The 14,562-nt window shown below is 50.9% G+C and overlaps 7 protein-coding genes across 7 annotated transcripts; 3 read left to right on the plus strand and 4 right to left on the minus strand.

Moving 5' to 3' along the window:
• Window positions 1–419: 419 nt before the first annotated feature.
• Window positions 420–1,421, plus strand: M409DRAFT_49086 (uncharacterized protein; the record flags this gene model as incomplete). The annotated part of the gene is made up of 1 exon (XM_033811136.1): window positions 420–1,421. One exon carries the CDS (start codon window positions 420–422, stop codon window positions 1,419–1,421), a length of 1,002 nt encoding a protein of 333 aa, XP_033675116.1.
• Window positions 1,422–2,083: 662 nt separating this feature from the next.
• M409DRAFT_62325 (uncharacterized protein) lies at window positions 2,084–3,014 on the minus strand (the record flags this gene model as incomplete). Its single annotated transcript, XM_033815124.1, has 2 exons — window positions 2,084–2,881; window positions 2,937–3,014. The coding sequence occupies 2 exons, from the start codon at window positions 3,012–3,014 to the stop codon at window positions 2,084–2,086; spliced, it is 876 nt and encodes a 291-aa protein (XP_033675117.1).
• Window positions 3,015–3,471: 457 nt separating this feature from the next.
• On the minus strand, window positions 3,472–4,287 carry M409DRAFT_62326 (uncharacterized protein; the record flags this gene model as incomplete). Its single annotated transcript, XM_033815125.1, has 1 exon — window positions 3,472–4,287. The coding sequence occupies one exon, from the start codon at window positions 4,285–4,287 to the stop codon at window positions 3,472–3,474; it is 816 nt and encodes a 271-aa protein (XP_033675118.1).
• A 700-nt stretch (window positions 4,288–4,987) lies between these two features.
• On the plus strand, window positions 4,988–6,717 carry M409DRAFT_62327 (uncharacterized protein; the record flags this gene model as incomplete). The annotated part of the gene is made up of 4 exons (XM_033815126.1): window positions 4,988–5,054; window positions 5,117–5,539; window positions 5,590–6,269; window positions 6,328–6,717. The coding sequence occupies 4 exons, from the start codon at window positions 4,988–4,990 to the stop codon at window positions 6,715–6,717; spliced, it is 1,560 nt and encodes a 519-aa protein (XP_033675119.1).
• Window positions 6,718–6,724: 7 nt separating this feature from the next.
• Window positions 6,725–8,910, minus strand: M409DRAFT_62328 (uncharacterized protein; the record flags this gene model as incomplete). The annotated part of the gene is made up of 4 exons (XM_033815127.1): window positions 6,725–7,050; window positions 7,099–7,421; window positions 7,474–8,715; window positions 8,777–8,910. 4 exons carry the CDS (start codon window positions 8,908–8,910, stop codon window positions 6,725–6,727), a joined length of 2,025 nt encoding a protein of 674 aa, XP_033675120.1.
• Window positions 8,911–9,397: 487 nt separating this feature from the next.
• Window positions 9,398–11,299, minus strand: M409DRAFT_62329 (uncharacterized protein; the record flags this gene model as incomplete). The annotated part of the gene is made up of 5 exons (XM_033815128.1): window positions 9,398–9,558; window positions 9,610–9,829; window positions 9,883–10,193; window positions 10,253–10,930; window positions 11,032–11,299. The coding sequence occupies 5 exons, from the start codon at window positions 11,297–11,299 to the stop codon at window positions 9,398–9,400; spliced, it is 1,638 nt and encodes a 545-aa protein (XP_033675121.1).
• Window positions 11,300–11,960: 661 nt separating this feature from the next.
• On the plus strand, window positions 11,961–13,037 carry M409DRAFT_62330 (uncharacterized protein; the record flags this gene model as incomplete). The annotated part of the gene is made up of 3 exons (XM_033815129.1): window positions 11,961–12,360; window positions 12,411–12,835; window positions 12,885–13,037. The coding sequence occupies 3 exons, from the start codon at window positions 11,961–11,963 to the stop codon at window positions 13,035–13,037; spliced, it is 978 nt and encodes a 325-aa protein (XP_033675122.1).
• Between the last annotated feature and the right edge of the window lie 1,525 nt (window positions 13,038–14,562).

Below are 14,562 nucleotides of genomic sequence, written 5' to 3' on the forward strand. Positions count from 1 at the left end.
TGGAGGAGGTCAGATCTGTGCCATGCCCGCGCACGTCGCTTCCATCCATCTGCAATGTTGCACGCATGACCATGACCTACTCCATGCAGCCTAGTGTGCTGCAGTGATCGATCGCACCAGGTACTTTTATGCAGTCAGTAAGCTTGTTGGCAAGCTTCCCCACAAACAAAAGAAAAAGAGGCTGCAGCCTCACCAACTTTATGCGGTGCTCTCGCCGCTCTGTCCAGCCAATGGGCGGAATTTGGTTGTCAGCACTCTGCCATGTTGAGAAGAAGCCGAGAATGGGTACTGCACTTGCTGTTTAGGGCAGAGGGATAGAATACATTGCTACATGTATCTTTCTTGCTCGACGACCGCACCGACTTACGACACTCAGCGTCTACAATTCTCAATACTCGCAGTCGACAAAGGGGCAGAAAATGCACTGGCTGATACCGCTCGTCTCTCACTCGGCCTCGTGCGCGTATGGCATACTGGGACGGAGCATCACGCCCGTAGCTTTAGCAGTCAGCATTGCTTTGGTGACCGCGCAATCCTTCCATCACTGGGGAGGTTTCTACATCACCTTCGCTACCTTCTTCCTGACCAGCAATGGCCTCACCATCATCTCACGTTATACTGGAACCTCATCTTTAATCAAAGCGAAAACTCCTCGCAATGCAGTTTATCTTCTCGCCACCGCTCTGTTGCCGGCGGTCTTGGTTCTTGCACATCAATACTACCTGACACAGCGGCTGAAGGTCGTCAAATGGTTCCTCATCGAGAGAGCACCTGGCGGTTGTCTACCAATTCCCTCTCGAACAATCTACGAGCCGTGGATTTACAAATTCCACGATGCCATTGGAAACAACCTACCTTGGGGGATTGTGGCCATTTACGCCATTGCGATGTCGACCACTTTCAGCAACAGCCTCGGCAGTCCTAAAGCTCTTTCGATCACCAACATTTTGTTCGGCTCTCTAGGGGCTTTGCTCATTGGCTTCACCGCGGCATACTCGCTGCCAATGTGTGATGGGACGGTTGAGAGCGCTGAGCATGTCACAGCAAGTGTTGACCGTGGGCCAGAATGGGGCGAGCGAACGCCTATGGAATGGTCTATTCAGGCACGGTATCGCATCTTTCCTGCTGCGATCGCTGTGATAGGAATACTTGGTGTTTTGCTCGAGCATGGTATCACCAAAGGGCTCGTAGCAAGTACTAGTAAAAGTCCAAAGCCCAGTGAGGGTAATGGGAATGTGAAGAAGGGCAAGCAAGGAGCGAAGGCATATGTGCAAAGGGGATCAGATGGCAATGAGCATCTGGCGACCTTCTTGATGAGCCTGGTCGTGACTCTGACGGTGGTATTGGGTATGGCGGTTTGGAGCTATGTCGGAGCCATGCCAAGGGGTGAAGACGCACCAGGGTTTCCGGGGTTCAGCTGAGAACTGCCGTCCTTTTGGGATGTATCCAATCTGGTGGTCTAACGATATTGCACATTTCCCCGAATTTCATAGCAGTTGATAACCTACAATGCCCCGTTCATGCGCTTGTTACACTTCATTCCCGAAGAGAAAAGTAGTTATTGAAGAAATTGAGGATGCGCAACTGTGAACGGTCAGGAGTTGTACTACCCCTGTAAGGCTGTAGAATACATCACACCGGTCTCTGCATATAGGTACTCCCGGCGATGGGACACAGACGATGGACATCAAAAGGGCAAGAACGTGGCAGCCTCTTCAACATGAGCCCAAGAGACACCAATTGCACGAACAGATCACAAGCAAGTATGACTTATACAATCCTGGTTGGACAACGCTCTGCGAAGCGGAGCTTCCTTGGTCATATTGTTACAGCCACCGAAACAGCACATTTTGTAGGCCCGGAGTTTGACGAGGACTATGATCGGAGTTCCAACGCAAGTTTGTTGTGAAGAGCAAGTAGGTCGTTAGCAAGGGCATGGAGAACGGGACATGCTGCTTTTGCAATTGATCAATACGTGGTGCTGGCTCGAGCATTCAAGGATAGTATTCGGAAATAGTCAGCGTACGGTAAATATGTCTATGTCTTTTTCGTAACTTGAGAGAAGCATAACGCTCAGTAGATGCTACGCCATACTCCTCGTCGCCCGAATCACGTAATCGTACACAGTGAACGTTATCGAACTACTCAGCGTCAGTCTTGCAAGCCTCGGAGTTGTAGCCTTCCAAAAGACCGCGATGCCCTCCTGAAGTAGCATTCTCCTAGCACACGAGAATAGTCCTTCGTTGCCAGCGCTTTGCATTTGAAGCCTGGTCTTGATATTATCGAAAGGCATGCTAGCATACACAGTAACAACTCCACTTCCAGCTCCAGCAGTAAAGGTAACGACAGATTGGCCTGCGTAGGTCCGAACGGTATCTGATCGGTTGAGAAGGTCTTTGAATGCCCCAAAAGTTGAGAAGCGAACGGCGCTGTTGGTTCCTTGTTTGCAGAGGACTGGCCCTAAACCTCGCCAAAACGAAACGAGGCCATTTTGACGGAGCATTTCGCGGATGACTTGAGTTGTCGACACTTGAGTTTTAGTGGCAGTGCTTGCAGCGGCGTTGACAATCCGTGTCTTGACAGCTTCGCCTGGTGTCACGACGAGTACACTCTCTGCAATGCCAGCGCACAATCCAGCGGTGACATTGAGCATGCCATGCGCTGCGAGAGAAGGAAAGAAAGAACTCAGGTTCGACCGCGCTGATTCGAAAGCGAAGAATCGAATTCCAGATTTTGCTGCATTGCTTGCTGCCAGTACTGCGCAGCCAGAGTAGAGACCACAGAGGCCTGAGGTTGAGATCGTTGAGCGGACAATGGCGTATGACGAGAGATTCTTTGTTGACGGAAACTGTCGGCGGGTCTTGATGTATTCGAAAGGGTACTAGAATAGGACTGCATTAGTGGCCATGGGCAATGTGTGGCAAGGTATTACTTACAGTCACAAGAGTCTCTGAAGCTCCTGCAATAGATCCAGCGATGATGCTAGTTGCTGTTGAAGGTTTCCGTTTCTCCATGTCTTCTGGCAAAGCCCCTAAGAAGATCTCGCAAGACTTCGGTTCATCTCAATAAAGAGCATTTGTAGAAGAATCAGCTTGTCCTGGTGGGACTGAGCCCCCCTGTTGAAAATATCGGAACGGTATCCCAACCAACGCGGCGCCGCAGTTTCCGCTCCGCTCTTGCATACCACGGAACATGACCGAGCCCCGTCTGTGCACATGTTTATATAGTATCAGTTGACTACCCCAGGATTCCTTACGGAACGAAACGGCCTCCACTTGCTATGATTACAATTCTATGTAGTTGTTGAGAACTACCGACCCTAATCTCCGACAATCCGTGTGTACTTTTGGAAGCATGACGGACCCAAGCTGCTGTAGATGTTGTTCGTCAGCACCGCAGGGCATGTATAGAGCGTTCTCGCGAGGTTGTCCTTATCAGAACTGCAGATCACAAATTTCTTGATGAGCTACTCTATCTCTGAACATCCCAAAGCTCCTTTGCGTTGGCCGAAAACACCTTATCAACGCTACGTGCCTCTCGTGCCCACTCCAGCACACGCTCCTCAAAAGGCCTGATGTTCAATCCCTCAAACCTCGTGTGCGGCCAATCAGTCGCAAAGACCACTCTATCACTACGAACATGCAGCACTTCCTTTGCCAGAGCATCGAGCTGATCATAATCTAGCTCAACCCTATATGGGGCCGAGAATTTGACCCATGTGTTCCCCTCTTGCAACAGCGTGATCAAAGAAGAGAAGCCAGTGATAGTGTATGGATCAAATGGCCCGGTCGAATTTGTCTTGGGCTTGCTTGGTTGTGCAAAGTGATCGAAACAAAAATTGACGTCAGGGGTATCTCGTATGGTGGATTCGAGCCCGGGGAGTATGTCCATAGATGCGTATATCTGCACCATCCAGCCAAGCGGTTTGACAAGAGAAGCGTAAGCAGAGACTGTCGTTTTGAAAGATTCGATGTCCGGGTCTGCACCCACGGAAGCCAGGTTCAGTCGCACACCACGAACACCCAGGGTATGCCACTGCTGCAGAGTCGAGTTGTCGATCTTTGTATCGTCGAAGACAACGACAGCCCGTGATCGATTGGGGCCCAGTGCTTTCAATGCGTCTAGCAGAGCACTGTTATCATTGCCATAGATGGACGGTTGCACAATGATTATGTTCCTCATGTCCACGCTGTTCTCGAACGTCACCGCGTCCCAAGTTGAATGGACGCCCGGTGTATATGGGGCATCAGCGGCCAACGGATATCGGCTTGGATCGATTATGTGCATATGGCCATCCCAGGTGTCATTGGGGAGTCTGCGGTAATCCGGTCGTTTGAAGTTGGGACGACCGTCTCTCTTGTAAGCCTCGTTGGCTACGGAGCGACTGGATGCTGCTGGCAGTACAACTGCTGCACCAGCCCCTATCTTTGCCAAGCAAGGAAGCGTGTAGAAAGGGTGAATCATTTTCTGGAGAAAGCCACTGATGGCTGATTCTGCCATTACACAAGGTCGAGTTCGAGGATTCTGCAACAAGCAGAACGTTCGAATTCCTCGCACGAACATTCTTCCTCCGCTGCTTTAAGTAGGTGGCCAAGAGTCTAGCAGTTTGGCAAGTCCCACTCCGTACGAAGCTAAGGCCACGCGAGATTCTACCGTACAGTCAGCCATTGAGGATGTTCACAAAAAGGTGAACATACTACTTTGCACTCCTAGAGCAATAGCCACAGGCTCGGACGATGACCGAAGCTCAAGCCACTCAGCTCTGGCCAAGACCGTGATCTTCCTCCGCTCAACCACTTCGGACGATGACCGAGCCTAACTCTTTTCCTCTTTGGTTCACTTTTCTTGATCAGCAATCGTCTGGACCCACAACCTCACTCCCCGCACGCGTGAAGATGTCTGGGGAAGTATACATAAACCACGTTTACCACCAGTAAACAAGACAAACGGCTCCAATACTATCGAGTGTAAGCTTTCCATTGCAGCGATGGCTCGATCGACGTTATACTATTACCTAGCGCTTGTCTGCATCGCGTGCGCGGGTATCCCCAAGGGTGAGTCGCAGATCTTTGAAAAGATCCTTTTTCGGGATGGAAGATAACTGTTCTCGATGCAGGATACGATGAGGGTGGTTTCTCCGCGAGCGTGAAGCTGCCGTCCTTTGTCAATGACTTTGATCTCAAGTCAAGCAACTGGAAAGGCCGAGAGTCCGCCCTGGCCGACCGAGTTGCAAATATTTCTTCCTTTGGAGTTTTGGGAGCAGCATTCGGGAGTCTGTGTGCTCTTTACCTCAATGATCGTATTGGCCGACTCCGCTCATTTCAACTGGCTCTGCTTGTATGGGCGTCAGGTATCCTCATGCAGGTCTTCTCTTCGGGAATCTACGGCTTCATGCTGTTCGCGAGGATATGGGGCGGTCTGGGCTCGGGCTCGTTGACGGTGACTGGACCCCTTTTTCTTGCAGAGATTTCCACTGCGAAGAAGAGAGGATTGATGGTCAGCCTCTATATGGTTGTGCTGCTGACGTTTCTGACGCTCGGTACGAGTAATGAGACTAAAAGTGCTGTACATTAGCTGATACATTGCCAGGGTTTTTCATCAACTATGCGGCCAACAAACACATGACGCCCACCAGGGAGCAATATAGGTTGGTCCAGGCCATACCTCTCATCCCGTCCGGCATTGCCTTCATCTGCTCATTCTGGATGACGGACAGCCCACGCTGGCTAGCATCGCAAGATAGGTATAGCGAGGCACTCGCAGCGCTTTGCCGTCTTCGTGGCTCGGATCCGAGCGACCCTGAAGTGCAGCAAGAGTTTGAACAGATTGAGGCCCAAAGGAGAGAGAAGCTGGCAGACCTTGCTGGCACGTCTCTATGGATTGTGGTCAAGGAGATTGCTACAGTGCCCACATACCGCAGCCGATACCTTCTCGTCATGACCATGCAGACTGTCGCTCAGTGGTCGGGAGGCAACGGAATCACCTATTACATTCCGCAGATCTTCCAGTATGCTGGCATCAAAGGCGAATCAAGCTCACTCATCTCTTCAGGAGCGTATGGGATCGTCAAACTTGTCTTCACCATGATATTCGCATGGGGCTTGATTGATATCATCGGTCGACGAAGATGCTTTCTGGCAGGGCTCAGTCTGCAGCTGAGTGCTCATATATACATGGCGGCATATATGGCCTACCAACCGGGCGTGGCGAGCAACAAGTCTGCCTCAGACGCAGCCATTGCGTCGGTTTTCATTTATGCAGTTGGTTGGGTGAGTCCACATCATCTCTTTCTTCGAAAATCAATATCGCTGACTGCTTACTTCCCAGTCAATCGGACTTTGTACGGTGCAGTACCTGTACGGAACCGAGATCTTCCCAACGCGAATTCGAAGTGTCGGTTATGCTTCTAGCATGGTCTTGCATTGGCTCTTCCAGTTCGCAGTCGTGCGCGTAACACCAAACATGTTTGTGAGCCTTGACGTCTGGGGCGCGTACGTATTCTGGGCGCTTATCTGTGGCCTCGGCATTCTGATCCTTGGTCTTTGGGCACCAGAGACTAAGGGCGTACCTCTGGAGCGCATGGGAGAGCTGTTTAGTGGCCACTGGTGGATGGGCTGGAAGGCAAAGCTTGGTCCAGAGTACAGCGAAGAGCGGAACAGAGACCAAGAAGCCAGCGAAGAGAAGGTAATCTCGGAAATGCGGGTAGAGCACGTCTGATACATAGTTATCTCGCGAACCATTGCTGATCCAAATTGATCCCCATTCCGGCATTGACATTGGCAGAGATCGGCTCGATGTCCGGGAGCATGTCGAAGAGGTCGGGCGAGATGTCCATGTACTCGAAATCTGGTAAGACAAAGTTGATGTCCTGAGCGCCGTTGCGAGTGCTCCCAAGGGGATCCATATTGATCCTCGATGACGCTGACGGTTGGTTGTGATCGATGCCGCGTGCATTCGACATGTAGTAAGAGCCATCGTTGTCCTTCGCGATCATTGCGGGGTTCGACTCCTGCAAGGCGCGATATATCGACAGCAGAGCTGATCCAAGGACTGTTTGCAAGTCAGTCAGATGTCGATTTACAAGCTTGGACTACTTACTCGGGCTGGTCTTTTTGAGACGCTCAAGCGCATCAACACTATATCTTAGGTTTTCCATAGCTTGTGAGGTGAAGTCTTTGGTAGCCTGAACCTGCAGCAGGAACATCGATGCTGCCGTGTACACTGCGTACGCCTGACATAGGATGACGTGGCCATCGCCGAAAGATTTACAGAACAAATTGAACAGGAGCAGAATTGCACTGGCAGACTCCAGGCATTGTCGTAAGTGATGTCCGCTCTGAGCATCGTCAAGATTGGATCGCTTGCCATATGTCGTGAGCATTGGTCGATGGAGTAATATGCGTGTCGTGTGATATATACAGCTAAAAAAAGTTAGTTAGCAAGTCTGCACAATCGTTTTGATCTGCTACTTACTTCAACGTGACAATGTGGCTCGGTGGGCAGTGTTCCGGAACTGGGAGAAGAGAAATCTTCAAGTGTGACGGCAGGTTGTCATGCCAGGCAATAAGCCGTCTTTCTTCCTCCATAGCACACTTTGCAACTTCCGCAATGGTGCTCTCCTTTGTTGGGTTATACATTGTGACCATTAGAGCATGCAAGATCTCAGATAGAGCGCAGGTGTTTATGAAACATGAGGTTGTATAAGCCTGAGCGGGCGGGTAGTCCGCAGTTGTAGCCTGATCGAGGCCATGGGGTATCCATATGTCGATTTCGCTTGTGTCATCGAGTATGCTTCGGGGAGGGCTGACAGAGCTTTCTCGGAGCACCGGGAGTCGTCCAAGATACAGTGACATGACTTTGTCCCAGAGATAGCATGACCAGAATAAGCGATTGCGGACTTCCAGCTCTTCAGTTGACAACGAATACTTGCTGTTGTTAAAAACTATGCCCAAATCTTCGATCAGACGAAAAGCCATGCCGCTGTACAACCATGCCTGTGTTAGATTGCCTTGCCCACACTCCTGTGCGCTCAGTAATAGCAAAGCTTGTACAGTAGGTATGGTCGGGGGCCCGTTTTGTACGGAATCCATGAGGTTCATTCGAGCCTGACGAGCAAAGTATGCACCGTCTTCAAAAGGCTCCAGCAAATGGGCAACGTTATGATCGGCCTTTGCCCATCTTACGGAATGAGCAAGCATAGCGTTGAGTAATAGCACAGAGCAGAATTGGCCGTTCGTCTTGAGGTCGCGTGTGAAGGCAGGCCGGTATACGAAATTGAATAGCGGCTGGACCCAACACCAATGTGAATCCAGCAAAAACTGGATCGCCTCGGGCAGATTGGACAACCTCTCAAGAGCTCGCTCTGTCCAGGCACTATTGATGAGCTCCTGCTTGCTTTGCTCATCGCTCAGCGCAGCCTGCATGGCGGGATCATGCTCAATCGTACGAGCCATCACCAGATTGAACAGACTTGTGCTGCCGTGAAATGAGACATGTCCGCGGTGGTCTCGCTCCAGACCTGGCGGGTTTGCTGCTTCTCCACCGGAGGGCGGCGTGCCAGAAGCAGCGGGAGCTTCAGATAGTGAACTCGATAACGACGGACTGGGTCCATGCTCGGCGGATGAGTGGGAGTGATGGCTATCCCGGTCTGCAAGTGTCGCCTCAAGGGCGGCAATGCGATCCTCGAGCTTCTTGGTGTACGAGATCGAGGGTGCTCTGTCATATGAAAATCAGAGTCCGCGAATCCGCCAGATGCCTGATGATGCATTCCACTTACAGTCTGTACGTGCATCTCTCGCCACGTGCAACACATCGGCGGCACGTCGGCTGTCCCGTGTCACATTTCACCTTCCTTCGCCGACACGGCTCGCATGAGAAAGCGCTCTTCTGGCGTATCGAATCTTGGCTCATGACCTAGATGTGCACGACAGTGTATGAACATTGTTGCCTTAGATCGCTTGGCAGGTGAAGAAGAAGGCATCACCAAAACTTAGATGAGGAGTCCATCTCACGGTTTTAGACCCATGTTATTTATATCCACCAATGATACAAGGCTGTGTGCAGGCGGAAGTTGGAGAAGGCTAGCGTAAGATCAGGGGCTGAGATTTTGAGACGCCGCTCTCTCGCTTTTGCGGATCACAGCGGAACTTCAGTCGCGACACTCAACTTCGCGAAGTCCACGACGCGCCAAGTCAAGACACTGGTATTTGATCGTCCCACATCGTCTCAGATTTGACTTGAGGAGCCACTTCATGGAGTGACACGTCCAGCCAGGGGAAGGTGGCCTCTCGCCCCAACCTCGAAAGATTGGCCACGCCATCGTAAAGAGAGCGACAGGAACGACGCAGACGACTCGGACACAGCTCCTTGCCGCAACTTGTCCTATACATAATGTCTCTCAACTGTCATGTTGAACCTGGTTCAGGTTTCCGTCCTCGGTCTTCACCATCTTGCGCCTCTCTAAAGACGCCTTCGGAGGCCACTCCGAATCGAACACCTCCTGCAGTTCCTCCAATGTCCGGCCTTTCGTTTCGACTCCCAAGAAGTACCACAAAAGTCCTGCAGCCTTGTCAGTATCGTCGAGAATAGCCCTAAGCGCCAAATACTCACCATATACCACGTTCAAAGCCACAAACACCAGGTAGTACTTCCAGCTGATTGCATCGAGGGCTACTGCTGTGACGTACGTGTTGTAGAAGTTTGCAGTGTTGTTCATGAGTACATGAATGCCCATGCCAGTTGCCCTTGTATGGTTATCCAGCGTCTCGGCGCAGTAAGTTGGGGTCAGAGGCGTGTAGACGAAACTGTACGCACAGCCGAACAGAAAAATCTGGTTTACAGTCAGCTAACATTTACAGATGATGATGATGATGCTATACTCACAAAAGCTACGCCGGCGTTAGATAGGGCAACGCCAGTTCCAGAAGCCCCTTCATGGTTTGAAAACTGAGACGAGAAACCGGTAACCGCAGCAAAAAGGCCAGCGAGGACAAAAGAACCAATGTACAATTTCGTACGCCTTCCGACCTTTTCATTTGTGGCTGAGCCAGCAACCGCTCCGGCGCAGGAGACAATGTTGCTCGCAAATGTGAGCAGCAGCCTCCGATCAGTCGAAGTTATCCCAAGCTGAGTGTACATGGAAGGCAGATAGTATGTAAGAACCGAATTCCCACTAAGCTGACTGCCGTAACTCACTAATCGATTGTTAGCCATGATTCCTGCATGTATCGGACTAGGATGGTATTAGACATACTTAATGTTACCATTGCAATCCTCCAACGACCGTTGTGGGTGTGGACGAGCTGCCGCCAATCCCACCAACTCCGAGACTTCTGGACCTTGATCGACTCTTCGAACTCTCTCATTTCCAGCTGAACAACGGGATGATTAGAATCGCCAGCGCCATGATACTTGGCGATGATCTTTCTTGCATCTTCGAATCGGCCTCGCGAGCAAAGCCATCGTGGACTTTCTGGAATTAACAACGAGCCGAGGAGAATGAAGCCCGGAGGGATGCACTGGAGTCCAAGCGGAAGCCTCCAAGCCAGCTGGCTATCGTCTTTGTTCGAGGCATAGGTGACGCCAGTCGCTAGGATAGCACCAGAATAGAAGAAAGTATTGTAATAACCGGTGATTCTTCCTCTCCACTGTGGGGGAGCCAACTCGATGGCGTACGTAGGGGCGGCGGAAGTTCCCAGAGAGATACCAAAGCCGAGGACGAAACGACCTCCCAGAAGATATGCTTCAGATTGTGCAGCCGTCACGACAACCGCACCGATCATGATGATGACCGAGCCAATACCCATGCCAGCTCGGCGACCAAGGAGGTCAAGTACAGGGCCGGTGAAAAGTGCACCTATCATCGAACCGACGGTATATATCGAGTAGATCAGCGCTGTGGCACTCCCTGTCTCTTGCTTGTGAAAGTATGCTTTATACTGATCCATAGCATTGATCTTAAAGTGAAGGGTAGAAGGTCAGCGAATGTCTTAAAGACGAAGTGGGGTGCCTTCTGCCCTTTAGTACACGTACAGAACCGAAAGATCGAGCCATCGAATCCTGATGCAGTTGCGTTCAGATATGCTGTCAACAAGATCAAGTACAACTGGAGAGATGTCTTGGACCAAGGATTCAGGGGAGCTGCCGTGGTGGCTTGGATGAACTCGGTGTTGCCTTGGACTTCGAGCACCTGACCGATAGATGCTTGCGCCTTTCCGTCTTCATGTTGATCGTTGGAGCTTGTAATGCTGAGAGCGCCTTCAAGAATGCCGTCCTTACGGTCTTCGGTCGGATTGCCCATACTGTGCTTGAGAAGCTGATGAGACTTAAACACAGAACATCCAGGCCACCTGATGTTAATACAGACATTTTTGGGGGTCTTTTGGGGCCATGATAACGATGTACGACCATCGACTCGTTATCGCGGAGCTGCAGCTATCAGGTTGCATTTCTCCTCTTCCTTCTTGATTGTACCGTATCACTACAGACTTGGCATCGGGTGTCTCCCGAGGTTCGATAACCAGGCCAGCTGGTTACTGACACGCAGGTCCATGTTTGAAAGTAGAAGATTGTGTTGAATGTGAGGCCTGACCTGAGCTTTGCGTGCATCGTACCACACCGTGGCTCTGCGTACTCCAAACTGATGATAATTCGAAGCTTTGAGGCGTAGATGCTTGGAGAAAGATTGAGAGGCTTGGAAGATCTTCAGGTTGGGTGACATTGGGGGTCACGAACTCAAAGCCCCGCCTGGGTGAAGCAAGGCCTCCAACCCCCATGTCGTTCGGCCAAGGGGCGGCCAACTACGACGGATCATCCTTGCTCCGCGAGCTGACCAGGCATCTTGAGAGCAACACTTGTGACATCTGCCTAAACTTGCGTGCTCGTCGAATTATTTACGCTGTCTCAACCACCGCAAGACTTTCGTCCGAGTAGATCACAAAACCCTCTTCGATCAAACCAAAATGACCAAGCCACAGTTTCTCGCTGCTCTGGAGAAAGATGGCTATGTCGTAGTTCCCAGCGTCATCGCCAAAGAATCTTGTGATCAATTCGTCGAGGACGCTTGGAAGTGGCTAGAGTCATTCCCCCACGGCTTCAAACGAGATGATCGGAGTACATGGACCGCAGAGCACCTCCCTTCCGGACACCAGAAAGGCCTCTACAATCGGTACTCAGTCAATCACGAAGCCTTTGTCTGGAAAATTCGAACCGAGCCTGGTCTTATCAACGCATTTGAGAACGTTTGGGAAACAGATGACTTGATTGTCTCCTTCGATGGCATGAATGTCTCTTTGCCTGTTAATCAGAAGACTGGCAGAACGGACATCCAGCAGAGCGAACCGTGGCCTCACATTGATCAAGGTAGTTTAATCGCTCGACGTACGAAGGAGCAGAGCTAAAGAAGTTGTTAGATCCGCGTACTATCGAGAAGCTCGAGCTGTACCAGGGCATTGCTCAGATGTCTCCATGTGGTCCAGACGATGGTGGGCTTGTTGTATTGTCCGGCTCGCACAGACTTCACGAACAGCAGTTCCAAGAAATCGGTGGCTTTAGGCCAGACAGTGACCTGGGGGTTGGAAAGAATGGATACAATTACACTTCCGAAGACGCTGACTGGTATCGTGCCAAAGGCTGCAATGAAGTCAAGGTCTGCGCCAATGCAGGCGACTTGATTCTCTGGGACAGTCGTACGATTCACTGGAATCAGAACCCGACCGGCGAGCAAACAAGATTCATATCCTATGTCTGTTATTGTCCGCGCAGTCGCATGTCCGAGGGCGATCTACAGAGGAAACAGGAGGTCTTCAATGCTAGGAAAGGCACTACGCACTGGCCGGTACGACAGCTCGTATCGGAGACACCAGGGATTTGCTAACGATCGTCAGAACATGAATGTGGTCCCAGCGGATACTCCGGATTACTTCTACGCCAAGCCACGACGACCAGACGATACTCTCGACCCAGCAAACCGAGAACGACCCTTGTGGGAGCCCGAGGTAACACCAGCTGTGCTAAGGTTGGTTGGTGTGCGAAATTGAGACCATGAGTAGGTTTGTAGCTTGGAATGGAAATCGTTACGAAACCTGAAGGCCCATGTCGATAGAGCGATCGAACAGAGTGGAAATGAGAACATTGTGAACACTGAAAGTGATTTCCGCTAATCAGTTGAAGAGTGGAGATTTAAGCATCAGGACAATAATTAGCAACGAGATGATAGTGCGCACGGTGCTATGGAGAACACGAGGCATGGGACCAACAATGGCCAAAGCGAAAGGAGGAGCTCGCATGGGCGAAGGCAGCGCATGTGTCCCGTCCTAAGTATCTCCCTGCGCCGTCGGCCTCAAGACTGGCAGCTGTACCACTGGGAGTGACTGGACTGCTTCGTAGGAAGCGTTCGGCAAGGGATCTCGGCCAACAACTAGAGGCCGGGACTGCAGGAGCAAGTTACCAAACTGGACGACGCCATAGGAGGGCCAATACTAAACTAACGTCGACGACAGTAGACAGAAAGAACATAATGCAGGAAACGGCTCAAGTCAGAGACCTCAGCGGGCGATCGGCCTCTCCCGGAGGGCCTTGGAGGCCCTCGAGAGCAAATCCTTCGCTCGCACAGGTACAGATTCAGACTCATAAGCCAGATAAACACATTGAGCATACTACAATACAACGTAGGGAACTCCAGAGATAAAGTCATGGCCAGCATGCTCCGTGATTAAAGGATAGCCACCTTTGATGTTCTCGCGAATCAAGAGCCATGGCGCAATCCAGATCCACTCAAACGGTGTAGTGCGCAAGTGAATTTTGGCTGCATGCAGCGCTGCAAATACGTACAGCGTCGATTTCTGAATCTTGAAGACGGCAGTATGCAAGAATACCAACAGCCAGCAGGATCTTTGTGTCGGCTAAGGAGCTTTGGTCGTTGAGCTTGAGTAAGTCGAATCAACTGGACTTTTAATCGTAGATATGTTCGTTGATTCGTCATGGTGCTCCCAGACACATGAATCTGCTTACGTCGTGCGTACAGTGAGATACTGTTGAGAAATCTGTAACCGTACATGAGTCACCGGACAAGTCACCGCGCATCTGCACAGGACCCACACGATGAAACGAAGAAGAACAATCAGCCAACGAACTGGGCTCCGAGCACACTAAAGCTGATAAACAGCATCAAAGACCTTGAGGTGGTTCGTTTTACGCTCTGGCAGAGGACGAGACACAGCTGATTGTTTTTCTCAGAAAGTCAGAGAACAATACCCAGGCGCCCGCACCCTGTAGGAGTCAGCTTTCGCGCATGAGCGGCGAACCCGCCGACACTGTTACACAGCTGGGCTAGGCTGTCGTAATGGCCTGTCGTTAGGTCTTTTCCTAACCTATATTGCGTCAATATGCAGTATGGCTCATGGAAGCTCTCTAAGGGACATACCGTATTTGACCCTAACATAAAGACTGCGCTAATCGGTAAAGTTTGAGAACAAAGTCCTATGAGCCAGAGGCTTTCTTTCCGCAAGTTTTCAATCTCGGTAACCTTAAGTCTAGTCTTTTTCGCAAGAGGCTGCAGCGATG

Source organism: Zasmidium cellare, assembly GCF_010093935.1.
Source record: "Zasmidium cellare ATCC 36951 unplaced genomic scaffold M409scaffold_1, whole genome shotgun sequence".
Classification (NCBI taxonomy): Eukaryota; Fungi; Ascomycota; class Dothideomycetes; order Mycosphaerellales; family Mycosphaerellaceae; genus Zasmidium; species Zasmidium cellare.